The sequence below is a fragment of the Scyliorhinus canicula genome, chromosome 2 (assembly GCF_902713615.1).
Source record: "Scyliorhinus canicula chromosome 2, sScyCan1.1, whole genome shotgun sequence".
In the NCBI taxonomy this organism is placed as follows: domain Eukaryota; kingdom Metazoa; phylum Chordata; class Chondrichthyes; order Carcharhiniformes; family Scyliorhinidae; genus Scyliorhinus; species Scyliorhinus canicula.
Window position 1 is genome coordinate 35,719,955 of NC_052147.1, and position 17,705 is coordinate 35,737,659.

Below are 17,705 nucleotides of genomic sequence, written 5' to 3' on the forward strand. Positions count from 1 at the left end.
TTTCACTATTACCTAACTAATTGGGGGTGGAGTTTCTCTTTAATTGTTTCTTCTATCACCTCATCCACAACCCCACCAAGTCCCGCTAAGATCAATCCATGGATGTCCCTATCTACATGTTGTCCGTTCACAACATCTGCAGACATGTAATTGTGCATGTTGATGACAGCCAGTACTACCCCTCTATTGCCAATCTTTCTCTCTCCATTTCCTCTGTGTTGTCAGACTGTTTGTAGATAATCTGCAACGGGCTCCAGCTAAACACTGGGGTGACAGAATTTACCTATACCCTTGCTAACAATTCCATCTCACTCTCCAGCCATTGTCTCCGGCTGAACCAGACTGCTGCAACCTCAGCTTCCAATATGACCAGAGTTGAGCTTCTGATTTCTTCATCATAAGGATCACGTACTCTCATCTGCAGAACTCTTTGCCATCACCCATTATTTGTTCAAAGCCCCATCCTTGCTTCTGTTACCTCCTACGCCAGCGTTCTCCTGGCTGACCTTATCTCTCACAAACTTAATCTAAAACTCTGCTGCTAACACTTTTCACTGGCAGCATTTCTTTTGCATAATTCAGATTTCTAGGGAAGAAAATTAATTCAGGATCAATAAACTTTTTAAAATGGAGCAAAATTAATATTAGTTAAGGAAGATCAAGGGTAATAGAGCTATTAAAGCATTGTTTCTCCTTCAGGAGGTAAAGGAAAGGAAATAAATTAGTAGAGGCATTGAATTAACAGGTTTTGTGGCTTATGAAAATGAAACAGACCTGATGAGTATAACAGCATCTCCTTAGTCTGGACTTCCATGCTCTTTTAAAAATAATTCTAAAAACCAGTCTCAATTGTTATAGAGGAGGCGACCAGTTGGCCCATCATGTCTGCACCAGCTCTCCGAATTAGCAAATCACTTAGTGCCATTCTCCCACTTTCTCCCTGTAACCGTGCACATTCCCTTTTGAATGCTTCAATTGACCCTGCCTCCACTACACCCTCAGGCAAAAATATTTTTCTTGGGAGCAGCACAGTGGTTAGCACTGCTGCCTCACACCGAAGACCTGGGTTCAACCACTGCCCCAGGTGACTGTCCATGTAGAATTTGCAAATTCTCCCCGTGTCTGAATCGGTCTCCCCCCCCACAACCCAAAGATGTGCAGGGTACGTGAACTGCCCCTTAACTTAAAAAGAAAGATTTATCTCATATAGCTTTGGTTTCTTTTGCCAATTATTTTAAATTGGTGCCTGCTCAATAATTAGACAATTACCATCAGTCTCCCTCAGTGGCTGAGAAATATTCTGTATCGATGATCTGTATTTCCTTCCAGCCTCTTGCAAAAGACCACCTTGTTCCATTGGCTCAGTCTCCTCCTCTTGTTCTGAACTGTATCCAGGGGGACTCGGAATACCATCCAACGTCACAATAAATTTAGGACTTGATTCCTCAGAGTCATGTTGATCTCTACCAAAGAAATTTTAAACACACAATAATTAATAACAGGGTTCATGAAGCTTTTCAAAAATGATATATTCTGCAAGACACATAGGAACAAAAATATGATTCAATATAGGTATAACAAAAATATTTTTGTAGAGCAGCTGAAGAATTCCTGTGGGGAAGATATTTTAACAGCTAAATGATTCATTGCTTAAGCGATTTTACACCTGATGAACATAACCACTAGAGACTTTTATTCTTCTTGTGGATGCCTAAAAAGGCTAATCAGAGAAAGATAATCAGTAAGGATTTTTAAAGACGAGGTCAGGTACAATGAATGGAATTTTTCATGAAGATCAGATTATGGAATAGAACAGTGTTGCATATATACATTTTCAAAAGGTACTTTATAAGTTCTGAAAGTTAAGATACATGGTGTTCAAAAGACATGCAGCCATACAAATCTATAGTTAGGGGACGGAAAGGCAGGTTGTGAATAGCCACGTGTCCAGAGATATGGGCGGGATGCACTGCCCCGCCGCATTTCTGCCTTACCACACCAGCGGGATGCTCCATTACACCGGCTGGCCAATGAGGTTTCCCACTGTGGGACAACCCCACACCGTCCAGCTCTATTCAATAATTTATTCAGTCATTCATGGATTTATGAATCCCTTCTCAACCCTTCACCAGAGGTATGGCGATCCTCAAATTAAATCACCACCAGCCAACTCTACCCCTCAAAGGGCAGCCTATAGTCATCTGGGACTATGCCAACTTCACCTTACTTTATTCAATATTTCCTCTTCAGTGGGTAACTGGATACTGCCAAAGAGGCTTTGCACTTTTGAAATTCAGGGAAAAGGTTTGTGGAAATTAGGAGAATCTAGCACTACAGGCACAAAGAACACTTGGTTCTTGCTCCAGTGTACGAACTATCAATGTCGGCAAAAAACTTTTCTCACAACAACTGCTTACTAAAAAAGCAGGCCCATCAGCATGGAAGCCAGTGTTGTGTGAACTCTCAAGTTTTGGATCCACTCAGGTTCGCAAGAATTTCAAGGTATATGTTACAAGATAGATATTGGTCTGCCTTTCTCACATGCATATTGCAGCATCCACTTGGCATTATCTGGGGTGTCCAGTAGTTGTCATAGCCCTGTTTTTGCAGACGTGGTTTCCAGCTCACTTGTCAAGTTACATTTAGGCGGTTACATTGCACATCTTTTGGATCTTTCCAGGGCAGACACTAGAATTCTCATCAGGTTGCTTCCACTGGGATAGAGCAGGAATGTCCACTTTCTCTGACCGCCTTTGAACACTAGAATTGTTTTAGTCACTTTGTGCAAACTTGCAAGACTAGTCCACATTAGTAGGCCTCAAGACGTTTGGAGATGTGAGATTTGGTATGGTAGGACAGCAAGATGGTCCACCTCATCAACTATTTTTATAATGTATTTGAAAGCTGTTGTATACAGCAATGAGTCTGACTGTGCTCTAGCAGCCTGAGTCCCAAGAGATATCACCCTGGTAGGTCATGTCTTTGCGTCTGTGGGCATGTGTGAGAGGGGGAACTGAGTGAGAGAGGGGGAAGTGTGTGAGAGAGGGGGTGTGTGAGAGAGAGAGAGAGAGAGAGAGAGAGGGGGGGGGGGGGGGAGAAGAGAGCAGAAAAGTCTTCCATTTCACTTGGGGGTCTCTATATTTGTCAGTGTATCATATGTTCAGGGTGGATAAAGGCAGCTGGGGCAATGCTTCCCACTTAGGTTATTGGGCAGACATCAGCATAATTGCCCGGACTTGGAGCAGCTGGTTTTGATCCTTTACTGCTGGAGATTAATATTAAGGTCTTTCAGATTAAGTGAAGCTGCAACTCAGTCTGTGTAGTTCATAAATGAAATAAGCACTTGGTACATAAGGAGTGGTAACTGTGGACAACGTATGTAGACTGAGTAGGGGTGGAGAGGGAAATAAGAAATGTAGAACTGGCAGATTTGCTGATTTTGAGATGGTTAAACTTACTTATGCAGTGCTAAACATGACACTGAGAATGCACCCCTGCCTAACTGGACTGTCAGGATGCTGCAGCAGATATTTTGAACTATTGAGTAGTTTCTACCCTGGTAGGTAGATCAGAGCATTGAGGACTTCAAATGGGATGTGATGGTGGTGTGGAAAAGAAAGGAGCAATAGACTAGGATTCTATCTTGACAACCATTTTAATCATAACACTGAAGGAATAATTTTAAAATTTTGGCTGTAGTTATGAAACACCAGTTGCATTTCAAAAAATACAATTAAACATAATGAAAATGCAAACCTGCCTAGATACCACGTAAACCTAGCAAAACACGAAAGGTCTACTCACTTGGCCTGCACCACGCGATCCTGTTCTGCTGATACACCTTCCATGTAAACTGCAACTTTTCCCTGAAGTTGTGGTTCCACTCCTTCTAATACAGGCTTCTTCAAGATAAATGATCGTGTGTCACCACCTGGTCTTGCTTCTATGGACTTCACTGTCAAACCAATAAATTATTATATGCTATAATCTTGCAAAAAGATAAAACGCTCCAGCTGGACACTATAAAACATGTGAGGTGATAGAAGACACTGAAGCACCAAAATGTTATTTAAAAAGTGGGGTGCAGGCTTTATTCCCACTTTCTGGGGTCTCAATCTCAATTATGCCATATGCTGAGTTGGGTAAAATCACACATGCACTGCTCTCACATTTCTAAGCGGCTACTTTAGAACGCAAATTTGGCAATAATTGCCTGCCGAGCTGTCTGTGAACAAATTGAGGAGATGAGTAGTATTGATATCACCAAACAAATGACAAATGTACAATATATGAAAACTGCTGGCCAACAATGTGACAAAATAATCATTTCAGGTTTATTTTTACATGGTCAAAGGCTAAAAGGTTGTTTTTTAACATAGTCTTGACAACCAAAAAAGTTCAATCTAACATTTCTTAGTACATTAATAGCATTTTAGTGATTTAAAATAACACACAGAAGAACAATATGGCACATTCTGTTGAACTACAGCACCATGTGTAGTGAGAAATTGGCATTTTATCACGTCTGGAGGAAAAATAAATTGTCCCACTTCAAGTGGAAGATTTCAAAATGGATTATTTCAACAAGGTATACTTCTCCAGCATGCACCATAAATCACTTCACACAGTGATGAGAAAAATGATAGACGCATCAGACAAAAAGGGGAAAGTGATAAAGGAGGAAGTTGAAGATTAAAGTTTAAAAGAAATCTTAGAAGAAAGGAGGGAAGCAAAAAAGGAAATTTAATTTTGGGGCAGAGTTCTGGAAAGCAAGAGTAATTTGCTGAGTGTGTAGCCGCTAGGAAAGGGGACCAGGCAACCCAGCATCAGAGAGAAATGACAGGGGAAAAAGGAGTGATGACAATCACTAAGTTGAGAGGGCTTCAGGCTCTTAGGCAACAGACATACCCTCACTACAGTCCCTACTTTGAAGGATGGAGGGAAGAGAAGAGGAATCAACAAAAGAAAAAAATTGACAATCTAAGATTGCAAAGGTTACAAATACAATGAAGGATGGAAAGTATTTCAAAATACTGCTGCCATTTGACTTCCGGTGGCGGCTATGAAGGAGTAGGGTCGCACATTTGGTGGCTCCAGCTCAGGTTAGACCTTAGGACCTTTGCCCCCGATTTTGTATCGGACTTGATTCGGTAAATTGATGGTGGAGGCAAGTGTGGAGTGGATTTCTACATCAGTGCATGGAGAAGCGGACCAGGTGCGCTCGCAAATGAAGAAATAGACGAACAGAGAAGGCTTGGGCTGAAGCTGCAGCGGGAGAAAGCATGGCGGACGACTGGAGTCCTGGCTTGTCGGCCCAGTGGTCGACGGAGCAGCTGATGCAGTTTATTCAGGAGGGCTTCGCCAAGCAGAAACAGGAATGCTTGGACCTGATTAAAGAATTGATTGCGCGGCTGGAACTTAGATTGGATGTTAAGGGATCGGGCAATCCAAAAAGTAGAGAAGATGCTGGCTGAGCAGGAGGAACATCAAACTGCGGTGGAGTTGGAGGTGGGGATGCTGAGAACCAGCAGAAAAGGCTTCTGGAGACGGTGGAGGACCTAGAGAACAGGTCCCACCAGCAGAACCTGAGAATCGTTGGTCTCCCAGAGGGGTCTGAAGGAACGGACACTGGGGCATACATAGCGGGCATGTTCGAGAAGTTGCTGGGGGATGGGATGTTCTCCCGACCCTTGGGAGGTGGACAGGGCTCACAGAGCGCTCGCGAGGAAGCCGCGAGTGGGACAACAGCCCCCCCGATGGCAATGGTGGTGAGATTCCACAGGCACTTGGACAAGGAGCGTATTTTATGGTGGGCCAGGCAGACACGGAGTTGTAAATGGGAAAACAGTATTCTGCGGATCTAAGTGCGGATGTAGCCAGAAGCGCGGCGTTCAATCAGATAAAGTCGACCCTTTTTAAGAAAAAGGTGACGTTTAGACTGCTGTATCTGGCCTGCCTTTGGGTCACGTATGAGGAGTAACATTTTTATTTTGAGTAGCCCGAGGAAACGATGGACTTTGCTAGAAGGAAAGAACTGGTGGCGGAATGGGATCTTTGAACTTTGCTGCAGCGCTCATGTCAGAAAAGTTTCTTGTTTTTTTGGACATTATCTGTAATGCTTTCTGTAGTGATTTGGGGCCTGTTGCAGAGCTGAGTGAGTTAAAGTTTACACTTGCACTGATGGGGGATGGAGGTGTTTTTGTTAGATGTTGGATCTTCTGTTTGATCTTTTCTTTGTTTTTCGTGGGGGGTTTTCGGGCAATTGTGTTGGGATTGCTTTTCTTTTGAATATGTGTCTCCGGGGGGGGGGGGCTAGCTCACGGATGCGCAGTGGGTGGGTGAGCAGATGTTATGCTTGTTGAAGGGGTTGGTTTACATAGTGTTGTTACTTGGGGGGGGGGGGGGGGGGGGGGGCATGTTCTGCTGATGGGGGAGGGACGTTTGCTGTGGGACAGAAAGGAGGTCAAGGGCAGAGGCTGCCTGGGGGTGGGCCGGTGGATGCGTGGGGCGCGGGCTGGAGACTGGCCCAAGAAAGGTGATGGCTGATCGACGAAGGGAGGGGGCGATGAGCCCCCTAACTAGGCTGATCATGGAATGTGAGAGGGCTAAATGGGCCGGTTAAGAGGGCACGCGTGTTTGAAGGGACTGAAGGCAGACGTGATAATGTTACAGGAGATGCACCTTAGAGTAGCTGATCAGATTAGATTAAGGAAGGGGTGGGTCGGACAGGTTTTTCAATCGGACTGGACTTGAAGACTTGAGGGGTCGCGATCCTGATTAATAAGCGAGTGGTATTTGAGGCGGATAGATTAGTTGCGGATGTGTGAGGCCGGTATATTATGGTCAGTGGGAAGCTGGAGGGGTTGCTGGCTGTACTAGTGAATGTGTACACACCAAATTGGGATGATGTGGAGTTTATAAAGAGAATGTTGGGGAAGATCCCGGACCTGGATTCGCATAAGTTGGTCATGGGAGGGGACTTTAACAGAGTTATCGACCCTGGGTTAGACAGGTCGAGCTCAAGGACGGGCAGGGTGCCAGAAATGGTAAAGGAGCTAAAGGGGTTTATGGAGCAGACATGGGGGGGGGGGGGGGTGTGAACCCATGGAGATTTAGGCACCCAAGAGTGAAGGAATTCTACTTCTACTCACACGTGCATAAAGTGTACTCCTGGATTGATGTTTTTATTTTGAACGGGGCTCTACTGACAGGGGTAGTAGACACAGGGTATTCGGCGGTTACAATATTACATCATGCCCTGCACTGGGTTGACCTATAGGTTAGCAAGGGGAGTAGCCAGCGCTCGCACTGGAGGCTGGTTGTGGGACTTTTAGCTGATGAAGAGGTGTGCGGGCGGCTGAGTAAATGGATTCAGAACTACCTGGAAGTCTCAGACATGGTGAAGTTTCGGCAGTGGTAGTCTGGGAGGCATTGATGGCGGTGGTTAGAAGGGAGCTGATCTCGATACGGGCCCATAGGGAGAAGGCAGACAGACTGATAAAGGAGATATCGCAGGTCGACAGGAGATGTGCAGAGACCCCAGAGGCAGGGCTTCTAAGGGAACGACAGAGGCTACAGGCAGTTTGGCTTGTTAACTACAGGGAGGGCGGTGGAGCAGCTGAGGAAGGTGAGAGCGGCGATCTATGAGCATGGGGAGAAGGCCAGCAGAATGCTTGCGCAACAGCTTAGAAAGAGGGAGGCAGCCAGGGAGATAGGGAAAGTAAAGGACGGGACGGGAACCTGGTCGAAGAGTCAGCAGAGATTAATAAGGCGTTCAAGGAGTTTTACAGTAGGTCGTGTCAGAACTGGGTCAGAACCCCCAGCTGGGCCGGAGGGGATGAGGCACTTTTTAGGGGGGCTGAATTTCCAGAAGATGGACAGGGAGGTTGGTAGAAAGGCTGGGGGCCCCGATCGGGTTGGAGGAAATAGCAGAGCGACTGAAGGCCATGCAGTCGGGTAAAGCCCAGGGGCCGGACGGGTACCCAGGGGAGTTTTATAAAAAGTTCTCTGGGATATTGGGGCCGCTGTTGATGAGGGCATTCAATGAGGCAAGGGAGCATGGGGTGCTTCCTCCAACCATGTCACAGGCCACTATATCATTGATCCTGAAGCGGGACAAGGACCCGGAGCTATGTGGGTCCTACAGGCCGACATCCCTACTAAATGTTGACGCCAAACTGTTGGTCAAAATCGTGCCCTCTAGGATTGAAGACTGTGTTCCGGACGTGATTGGGGAGGACCAGATGGGATTTGTTAAGGGTAGGCAGTTGGCGGCCAACGCAAGAAGGTTGTTAAATGTGATGATGATGCCCCCAGAAGGTAGGGATGGGGAGGTAGTGGTCGCAATGGACGCAGAGAAGGCTTTTGATCGGGTTGAATGGGAATCTGTGGGTGGTACTGGGGCAGTTTGGATTTGGGCGGGACTTTATTGACTGGGTCAGGTTGTTGCATCAGGTTCCTGTTGCGAGCATACGGACGAATAGGACAACGTCGGACTATTTCAGGCTGCATCGGGGGACGAGACAAGGATGCCCCCTCTCCCCACTGCTGTTCGCGTTAGCCATAGAGCCGCTGGCAACTACGCTGAGCGCCTCAAGGGGCTGGTCAGGGGAAGTGGAACAGAGTCTCGCTTTAAAACAGTCGACCCGCTCCTGTATGTTTCGGACCCACAAGAGGGGATGGAAGAAATTATGAGGATTCTGGGGGAATTTGGCCGGTTTTCAGGGTATAAACTAAATATGGGGAAAAGTGAGATGTTTGCGGTCCAGGCGAGGGGACAGGAGACACGATTGGGGGAGCTCCTGTTTAGGGTGGTAGGGGGAAGCTTTCGATACCTAGGCATCCAGGTGGCACAGGAATGGGAAAGGCTACACAAGTTAAATTTGGCCCAATTAGTAGACCAAATGAAAGACGGTTTTCAGAGGTGGGACGCGCTTCCATTGTCACTAGCTGGGAAGGTGCAGACAGTGAAAATGACGGTCCTCCCGAGATTCCTTTTTGTGTTTCTGTGTCTCCCCATCTTTATTCCACGGTCCTTCTTTAAACGGGTCAATAAGGTGATCACTGGTTTTGCATGGGCGGGTGAGACCCCGCGCATAAAAAGGGGGATGCTTAAGCGGAGCGGGGCGGGGGGGGGCTGGCACTGCCGAACTTCAGTAATTATTATTGGGCGGAGAACATAGCCATGATCAGGAAGTGAGTGGTGGTGGAAGGGTCGGTATGGGAGCATGTGGAGGCGGCATCATGCAAGGGCACCAGTTTGGGGGCGTTGGTAACAGCGCCTCTGCCATTCCTGCCGGCACGTTACTCCGCCAGTCCTGTGGTGGTGGCGGCCCTTAGGATCTGGGGGCAATGGAGGAGGCATGTAGGAGCGGAGGGTGCTTAGGTGTGGTCTCCAATCTGTAATAATCACTGGATTGCCCCAGGAAGGCTGGATGGAGGGTTCCGGAGATGGCAGAGAGCAGGGATTGAGGATGAGGGATATGTTTTTGGAGGGTAGCTTTTCTAGCCTGAGGGAGCTGGAGGAGAAATTTGGATTGGCATGGGAAATGAGTTTAGGTACCTGCAGGTGCGGGACTTCCTACGCAGGCAGGTCTCAACCTTCCTGCTCCTATCACCAAGGGGGATACAGGACAGGGTAGTTTCTAGTGTGGGTGGGAGAAGGGGGGGTTTCTGACATTTACAAGAAACTCATGGGGTTAGAGGAGATGCAGACCGAGGAGCTGAAGTGCAAGTGGGAAGAGAAGTTAGGAGGAGAGATCGAGGATGGTCTCTGGGCAGGCGCGCTGAGTAGAGTCAACACGTCCACAACATGTGCCAGGCTCAGTTTGATACAATTCAAGGTCCATTCACCGGGCCCACATGACAGTGGCCCGGATGAGCACGTTCTTTGGGGTAGAAGATAGGTGCGCAAGGTGTGCGGGAGGGCCAGCGAACCATGCCCATATGTTCTGAGCATTCCCGAAGCTTAGGGGATTCTGGCAGGGGTTTGCGAATATCGTGTCCAAGGTGTTAAAAACAAGGGTGGCACCGAGTCCAGATGTGGCGAATTTCAGAGTGTCGGAAGACCCGGGAATCCAGGAGGAGAAAGAGGCAGACGTTCTAGCCGTTGCTTCCTTGGTAGCCCGGAGACGGATACTATTTGCTTGAAGGGACCCAAAGCTCCCGACGACAGAGACCTGGCTAACTGACATGGCTAGCTTTCACTGTTTAGAGAAAATCAAATTCGCCTTGAGGGGGTCAATGTTAGGGTTCGTCACTCGTCGACTTCTTTGGGGAAAATTAACCGTCAGCAGAAGGGGGGTGGTGGGGGTTAGCTTAGTTTAGAGTAGGATGTTAGTAAAGGTGGGACCTTACCATAGAATTTACAGTGCAGAAGGAGGCCATTCAGCCCATCAAGTCTGCACCGGCTCTTGGAAAGAGCATCCTACCCAAGGTCAACACCTCCACCCTATCCCCATAACCCAATAACCCCACCCAACACTAAGGGCAATTTTGGACACTACGGGCAATTTATCATGGCCAATCCACCTAACCTGCACATCTTTGGACTGTAAGGGAGGAAGATGGCTTTTACACTATGTTTAGAAGTTCATGTACATTGTTTATTTTGTTGTTGTAAAACCATAAATACCTCAATAAAATGTTTATTAAAAAAAATACTGCTGCCATTTAATTTTCAAGGTTAATAATTACGGTATTCTTCTGGTGTCAATTTCTGAGAATTTAGGCAAGATTATGATCAACTTGAAAGCAGTTTTGGTCTTACAGTAATACTTTTGCACAGGTTGTTCCACTTTATTGATTTGGAGCTGTAGGTCATGCTGATGTGTTTTGTCTTCTACATTAATCACTTCAATTTCATTTCTTTCACATATGGCGCGAGTTCTCGGAGCCACAGGTACTGTCTGTCTCTGTGAAATTACTGCAAAAACGAAAGGAAAACATACAATTACAAAAGTGGACTTTTTTCCTAAATTCTTAAAACACCTTAATTTTAGTTCACCCTTCAAAGATAAATCAGGTCAATATCAGAAATATATCGGCAGAAAAACTGAAGTTTTAAAATGTAGTTTAAATTTCACAATGATAAAAAAAATAATCTTTTTGGTGGGCATCATTGGTGGACATAAATGGGAGTAGCACCAGAAAGAAAGTTTTTGTTTTGATAAAACACTTGCCTGTTAATCTAAAATATCCACAATGGAACAAACACTTACATTCATAAAAATAGCATTATAAAAACTAAAGGGTAATTTTGTTCTAATTTAGATACTTTATGTCAAAGGGCCTGAAATTGATTACACAACGTACGATCAAAACCAAACGTTGTATCGATTAATCTGTAACTTCATAATTGAGTTACAGATTAAGAATTAATTTAAAATAATTCTGGAATGCGTTTCTTACCTAACTACATGTGTTCCATTGACCCTTAATATTGGTATAGCTGGGCAGCACGGTGGCACAGTGGTTAGCATTGCTGCCTCACGGCACTGAGGACCCGGGTTCGAATCCCGGCTCTGGGTCACTGTCCGTGTGGACATTCTCCCCATGTCTGCGTGGGTTTCACCCCCACAACACAAAGATATGCAGGATAGGTAGATTGGCCATTCTAAATTGCCCCTTAATTGGAAAAAATAATTGGGTACTCTAAATTTAAAAAAAAAAAATATTGGTATAGCTTGAGCAATGCAACCTAACAAGATGTATATTATGTCGGAGATGCAAGTTGATGGACCGCGTAGTTTGCTGTTTGCCGGCAATCATGAATTCACTCACAAAAACTAAGACAAATTTTTAAAAAATAGAATTCCTTTCCATTCTTCAATTAATAAAATCCCAGTGAAGGGCCATGTTTTGTAGTGCAAGGCATCGGTGAGGTTAAAGGGTCAGGCAGAAAACAATCATTAGAAGTCGTCAAGTTCAGCTTTTAAAACAGAGAATTATAGGAGAGTAGTGAAGAATTTCAGTTTCAGTGAACCAACAGATGTTTCATATCATGGAAGCAGCCAAGCTTGAAAGGATATGTGCTTCAAGAGAGCAAATATGAAATGTACCAAATTTGAGCTAACAAAAAATCTTTATATTTTATTCTTTACATTTACCAATTAATTATATTCAGAGGGCACACAAAGAAAACCCCAGCTTTGACAAGTATTTTGTATGAATCTACATTACCTGCTGGATAGCTTGTTGTCTTGCTTACAGATTTCTGGGCCTCTGTGATAGCTTTGAGTATTAGATTCTTGTTGGCCTGTTTAGAAGGTGGCAAAGTGGGCCTGGAAAAAAAAAATTATTGACTCCAAATACATTTATTTCAAACTTTGTTTATATTGTTCACGTGATTATAAACTGCACTGGTATAAACCACAAGTCTCTTCAGGGAATGCAGAGACAGAACAGGAGGTCCACGGGATGGTAAACAAGTTGATATTTTCCCGATCTGGCAAAATGACATTTATTCTTCTTGCATCTCTATAGCAGAATCTATAGTTCAAATGTGAGCCCTTTTTAGTTGCTTGGCTGCATAGAACTTGAGTATTGCTGAAAAAGACATGTGCTGCGCCCATCAGGACAGACACAAGAATGCCAAATTTCCAAGGGACCAATAATTTATACTGCATGAGAAAAGGGTGCTGTTTGGTGGCAAGTCAATGCTGATTGATTGAGGTGTTGCCATTGGGAAGCACCAGGGAACTATTGTCCCACATACTTTTAATTCAAAAAAGGCGCAATGCCTGGACATGTTTATTTTTGCCTTCAGGGCAGTAGACAAGAGTATTCTTTTTTTCTTCTTCTTATAAATTTAGTGTACCCAATTCATTTTCTCCAATTAAGGGGCAATTTAGCATGGCAAATCCACCTTCCCTGCACATCTTTGGGTTGTGGGGGCGAAACCCATGCAAACACGGGGAGAATGTCCAAACTCGACACAGACAGTGACCCTGAGCCGGGATCGAACTTGGGACCTCGGCGCCGTGAGGCAGCAGTGCTAACCACTGCGCATTGTGCTGCCCTAGACAAGAGGATTCTATCAACTCATGCTTTCAAAAACTCAAAGTAATGTCTTAATATTAAGATGTAATTCCACAACTGGACAGTACTTGCTGAACAAATGACTGGTGCTAAGAATTACACTAATAACCAATTTAAGATAATCAGTTAGGCTCACAATATGGCTCACTTACACTTACTACACCCTAAATATATTAATTTGCAGGGGTCTGCCCTTTGCAGACTAAAGTAACATGTGCAAGCATTGCACCTTTTTTTTGATTTAAAAGCTTGGGAGAACAATAGTTCCCTGATGCGTTCTATGGCAATGTCTCGATCAGAGTCAACTTGCCAAACAATCAGTACTCTTTTCTCATGCAGTATAAACTGTTGACCCGTTGAAATTTGGCATCCCCGTGTCCGTCTTGAGAGTGCAATGCAAAAATCTTTGATGAGCTATTTTCTTGAGTTGTGATCGGGACGAGTTAGTGCTTATGCCTTGTGTAGAATATTAGGAACAATCCACATGTCTTTGTATATTTTTTTTTAAAACATGACTTTGCTTTACAAAATTGCATGAAAGGCTAATTATATTTTCCGAGAAATATGGAGCTCACTATAAAATAAGTCACCAAAGACTGCATCTATCATTCTATTTATTTTTCTGCGTCTGTATTTATTCATTTATAATGGGAAATAAATGCTGGTCTTGCCAAGAACGTCTACATCTCTCCGGATCAAATAGTAAGAAGCCACCCCCATTTCCCTTTATTCCATTTCTTTTCAAACGTTGCTCATTTGTACCATTTTTCAATCTGACAAAGGATGCAATCCTGAAACACGGGCTAGGAATTTACAATAACTTTTCAGTGTTACTTTATAGTTCCCAGGAAACCTGCATGTAAATTATTTACATCAGTATTATGCTGAAAAATTGATGCGGATCACTTTAAAGATTCATCCAGGGAAACATTATCCCCATGCAAAATATCATCTTGTTCGAGTTTCCTGTATTAATACTAAATGTGCCAGCTTCCGATTTTCACACAGAAGTCTAGGCACAGCAAAGTCCAAAGTTTACTGGTATAACAGAGTTCTGGAGTCTGATGATGATTTTTTTTCTTGATGAGACCTGCATTATTCACAACTACAGGACAGTTAGTTAAGTCTTGCCTCATGCATTCAGAAGAACTAAGCATCAGGAAAGGCTTCACCAATGGACATATAGTTGAAGTGAAGGAGCAGTAAAAACTTGGAGGTACCGTGGCAGAAGATAGTTGGCTATTTACTAGTACCCTGATTGGTGATGCGTTACATTTTCCTGGCATTCCCTTGGAAATTTTAGCAAAAGTTCCTACAGTTATATCAGCAGAGAATCCAGAGTAAGTTTCAACCAAAGTGCAATCCAGAAAATTCAAGGTAATAAGTTTGTTTTCTCTATTGATGATGCTTAGCCTGCTGAATATTGCTTCAAAATTTTCTGCTTCAGATTACTCATGTCTGCAGTATTTTTCTTTTTGTTCTCTCAACTAAATAACTAGAACGGCAAAATAGTGCATAGCCCAGCAATATAGAGTATCAAAATACAATGATACAGTATTCAGAATGCACTGCAAAATGGAGATAAATGGTTTCAAAGTGTCAAAAATGAAGACACCAACATAAAACTGCTCTTTCATCAAAAAAAGCAGTGACCAAAACAGAGTAGGATTGCAGTTTAGTATGAAGAATTATTTACTACTAAAAAAAATATAGCTCCTCCTTGATCATACGAGCTTACTAGTTAAAGAAATAGAAATAAACTTGAATCTGTAACAGTTTACAGGAAGTCAAAATTATAAATAGGAGAAAAAGTGGTATTAATATATCACAAAAAATTATGCACATCAATCTTGTGCAACATCTCAACACCGATCGAAAGTTTTGCTAATTACCACATTACAAAGTTTTGCCCCAGTGAGAAACAATATATCATGCTTCTTGGTACCTTCTTTCAGGCTTTGCTGGCACAGAAATACTGCTAGGAAGACTTCCTGTTCTGGCACCATAATCATCATCGTCCTCCTCACCATCACTAGTCTTGTTTATTTTAACCACAGAACTGATGATTGCCGCCTTTCTCTTCCTGGAATTCTCATCCTATATACAAAAAAATTATTCAACCAAATGTAATCATACTAAATAGATTTTACCTTTTCAGGTAGTGCTTCTTAAGAATTTACCATTCAAAAGGCAACTGTGTGCTTGTAGAATGGGATCTAAATTCTGCAACTTTCTAATCATCAGTTATCAAGTTAGAAATGGAACTTTATTAAATTACACCATTTACTTTAATTATATGTTCCAGCATACTGGCATGACAGAGCCGAATATGGGCCAATGTAATAATCGCTAAAGGCAGCACGATGGCACAATGGTAAAGGTGCCTCTCCAAGGTGCCAGGTTCGATCCCGGCTCTGGGTCACTGTCCGTGTGGAGTTTGCACATTCTCCCCGTTTTGCGTGGGTTTCGCCCCGACAACCCAAAGATGTGGATTGGTCACGTTAAATTACCTCTTAATTGGAAAAAATTAATTGGGTACTCAAAAAATTGATTTTTAAAAAATATTTTTAAAATGTAATAATCTCTAAATCAGCAAATACACCACTCTATAAATCAGTGGAAGTTATTCCTGAGAAGTTTGGAGGGTGTGATATTTGACATGGGATGGATCTTTTGACGTGCCTCGTGCTTAGTCACGGAATATTGTTGAGCAAATGATGGGTTTTTTTTTTAAAGATTTGATGGGAGTGTGGAAATAGTAAAGGGCTGAAAATTAAATCTTTTCAGGGAGGAAGTAGTTCGATGGGGAAAAGAGTGAAGGATTTAGAAGGCTAGTCAGTATTTGCAGAGAATTTAGTAATGATAGGGAGAAAGTATTCAGAAGATTGGGTCTGAAAGTACTGGAGCTGGATGGAGGCACAGGAATATTAAAATTTGGGCTCATGAGGAAAACTGAGTTATGAGTAACATTAGGGAGGAAGGCATCAAGTATGGGATTGTGATAGTTGGCAGGCATTAGGCAGTTGAAGTGGTAAAGCAGAAAAAGGGATGCAAAGTGGGAACTTACATATTTAGGAGCTAGGTAATGAGGTAACACCACTGTTACCTGGCAACAAATGGTAGCATCCCATCCGATATGCATACTCCCCAGCTCTACACCAATGGAGCCAGTGGTTCACCAGTCTGTCGGGTCTCACGTTCTTCCTGTCTATTCCACTTGATGCCTCAGCCTACACCCAGTTTTCCTGCACACTCCTCCTTTCTCAACTTCTATCATTCAGGTGGCAATTTGTTCCACTTGTGGTATTCTAAAGCACTTACAAAAAACAAATGGCCACTTTCATAGCAATAAGCTGGGAAACCTCAGTATTTTGGTGTCATGCTTTTTGTGGCTGGGTGTGGGAGAGAACGCAAGATGACAAGAATGGTGACTGGTGAGGGAGATGGGCTGAGCTGGAATGGAGGTGTGATTGGAAGTGAGATGATAAGGACTGAGGGAGGATATAACTTTTAGAGGTAATGAAAACAGAATAGGCTAGGAGACAATGGCAGTGAAGCGTAGCTGGGGGATGAAAGCAGTTGTGAAGTCACACAGAGTGCTGGATGTAAACTGAGAACTTGCATGATCTAGGCAATATTATCTTGGAAAATTAGGCTACAAGTAACAACAATTTAAATCTATCAAACATTCATAATTATTAATTTGTACTCACATCTCTACTTGATCGATCAGAGTTAGACTTTGGTGGCCTGTAAACCTGCACATCACTTTCTGATAATCTGTTGTAAACTTGCAAGTTGCTTTCATATGATCTGTAAGGATGGCCAGCATTTTCTAATGGCCTACAACCATGGCTTTCTCCTAACTTACATGGCTGCACATTGTTCTGAGGCACCCTGAAAGACTGAATGCTATTCTCAGTTGCCCTGCATGGATATGAAACATTTTCTTCTGGCCTAAAGACCTCAAGAGAAGGACAAGATATATTGTAGCCAACTGTCACCATGGGCTTCTTCTTTGATGATGGAAATTCCTGCAAAATGTTAAGATCTTCATCGATAAGATCATCTGGTTCAGGTTTAATATCAATTACTGCTTCGGAGGAGACCAGTTCCATTAATGGCTTTACTGCAGATGTTAACTGAGATGTGCTCCTCTCCACAGAACTTGTTCTATATAATAGATAATATAGAAAGCATCAGAGACAGCCTTACCAATTTTAATTCACAAGCTTCTTAAATACGCCTGTCTTACACAACAAAAGGGAATAATGTCAAATCTGCATTTTTTTTAAAAATCACCTCTGATATCAGCTTCAAGTACTGATCCAATAATATATTAAAGTTGTATAATTGAATTGTTTTTATTTTCAAGGCATATTAAATTTTGGGTCCTAGCTGCAGAAAAGTTGAATTGTAAAACTCAACAACGCTATTTAGGAATGGACGACAAAAGCAATACTTCCCCAAGGAAGAAGTCTTACAAAACCAGGTTAAAGTCCAACAGGTTTGTTTCAAACACTAGCTTTCGGAGCACTGCTCCTTCTTTAGGTGAGGAAGGAGCAGTGCTCCGAAAGCTAGTGTTTGAAACAAACCTGTTGGACTTTAACCTGGTGTTGTAAGACTTCTTACTGTGCTCACCCCAGTCCAACGCCGGCATCCCCAAG

General features: G+C 43.5%; 1 protein-coding gene across 2 annotated transcripts in view; it reads right to left on the reverse strand.

The window, feature by feature from the left end:
• The window catches only part of zc3h14 (zinc finger CCCH-type containing 14), a 60,304-nt gene that overhangs the window by 25,168 nt on the left and 17,431 nt on the right, over positions 1–17,705 (reverse strand). For both annotated transcript variants that reach the window (XM_038776048.1, XM_038776044.1), the window contains exons 6-11: positions 16,752–17,211; positions 14,984–15,135; positions 12,181–12,281; positions 10,769–10,924; positions 3,805–3,955; positions 1,270–1,463 (exon numbers count right to left, since the gene is read on the reverse strand). In XM_038776048.1, coding sequence (XP_038631976.1) covers positions 1,270–1,463; positions 3,805–3,955; positions 10,769–10,924; positions 12,181–12,281; positions 14,984–15,135; positions 16,752–17,211 — 1,214 coding nt within the window. The remainder of the gene's footprint in view (positions 1–1,269; positions 1,464–3,804; positions 3,956–10,768; positions 10,925–12,180; positions 12,282–14,983; positions 15,136–16,751; positions 17,212–17,705) is intronic.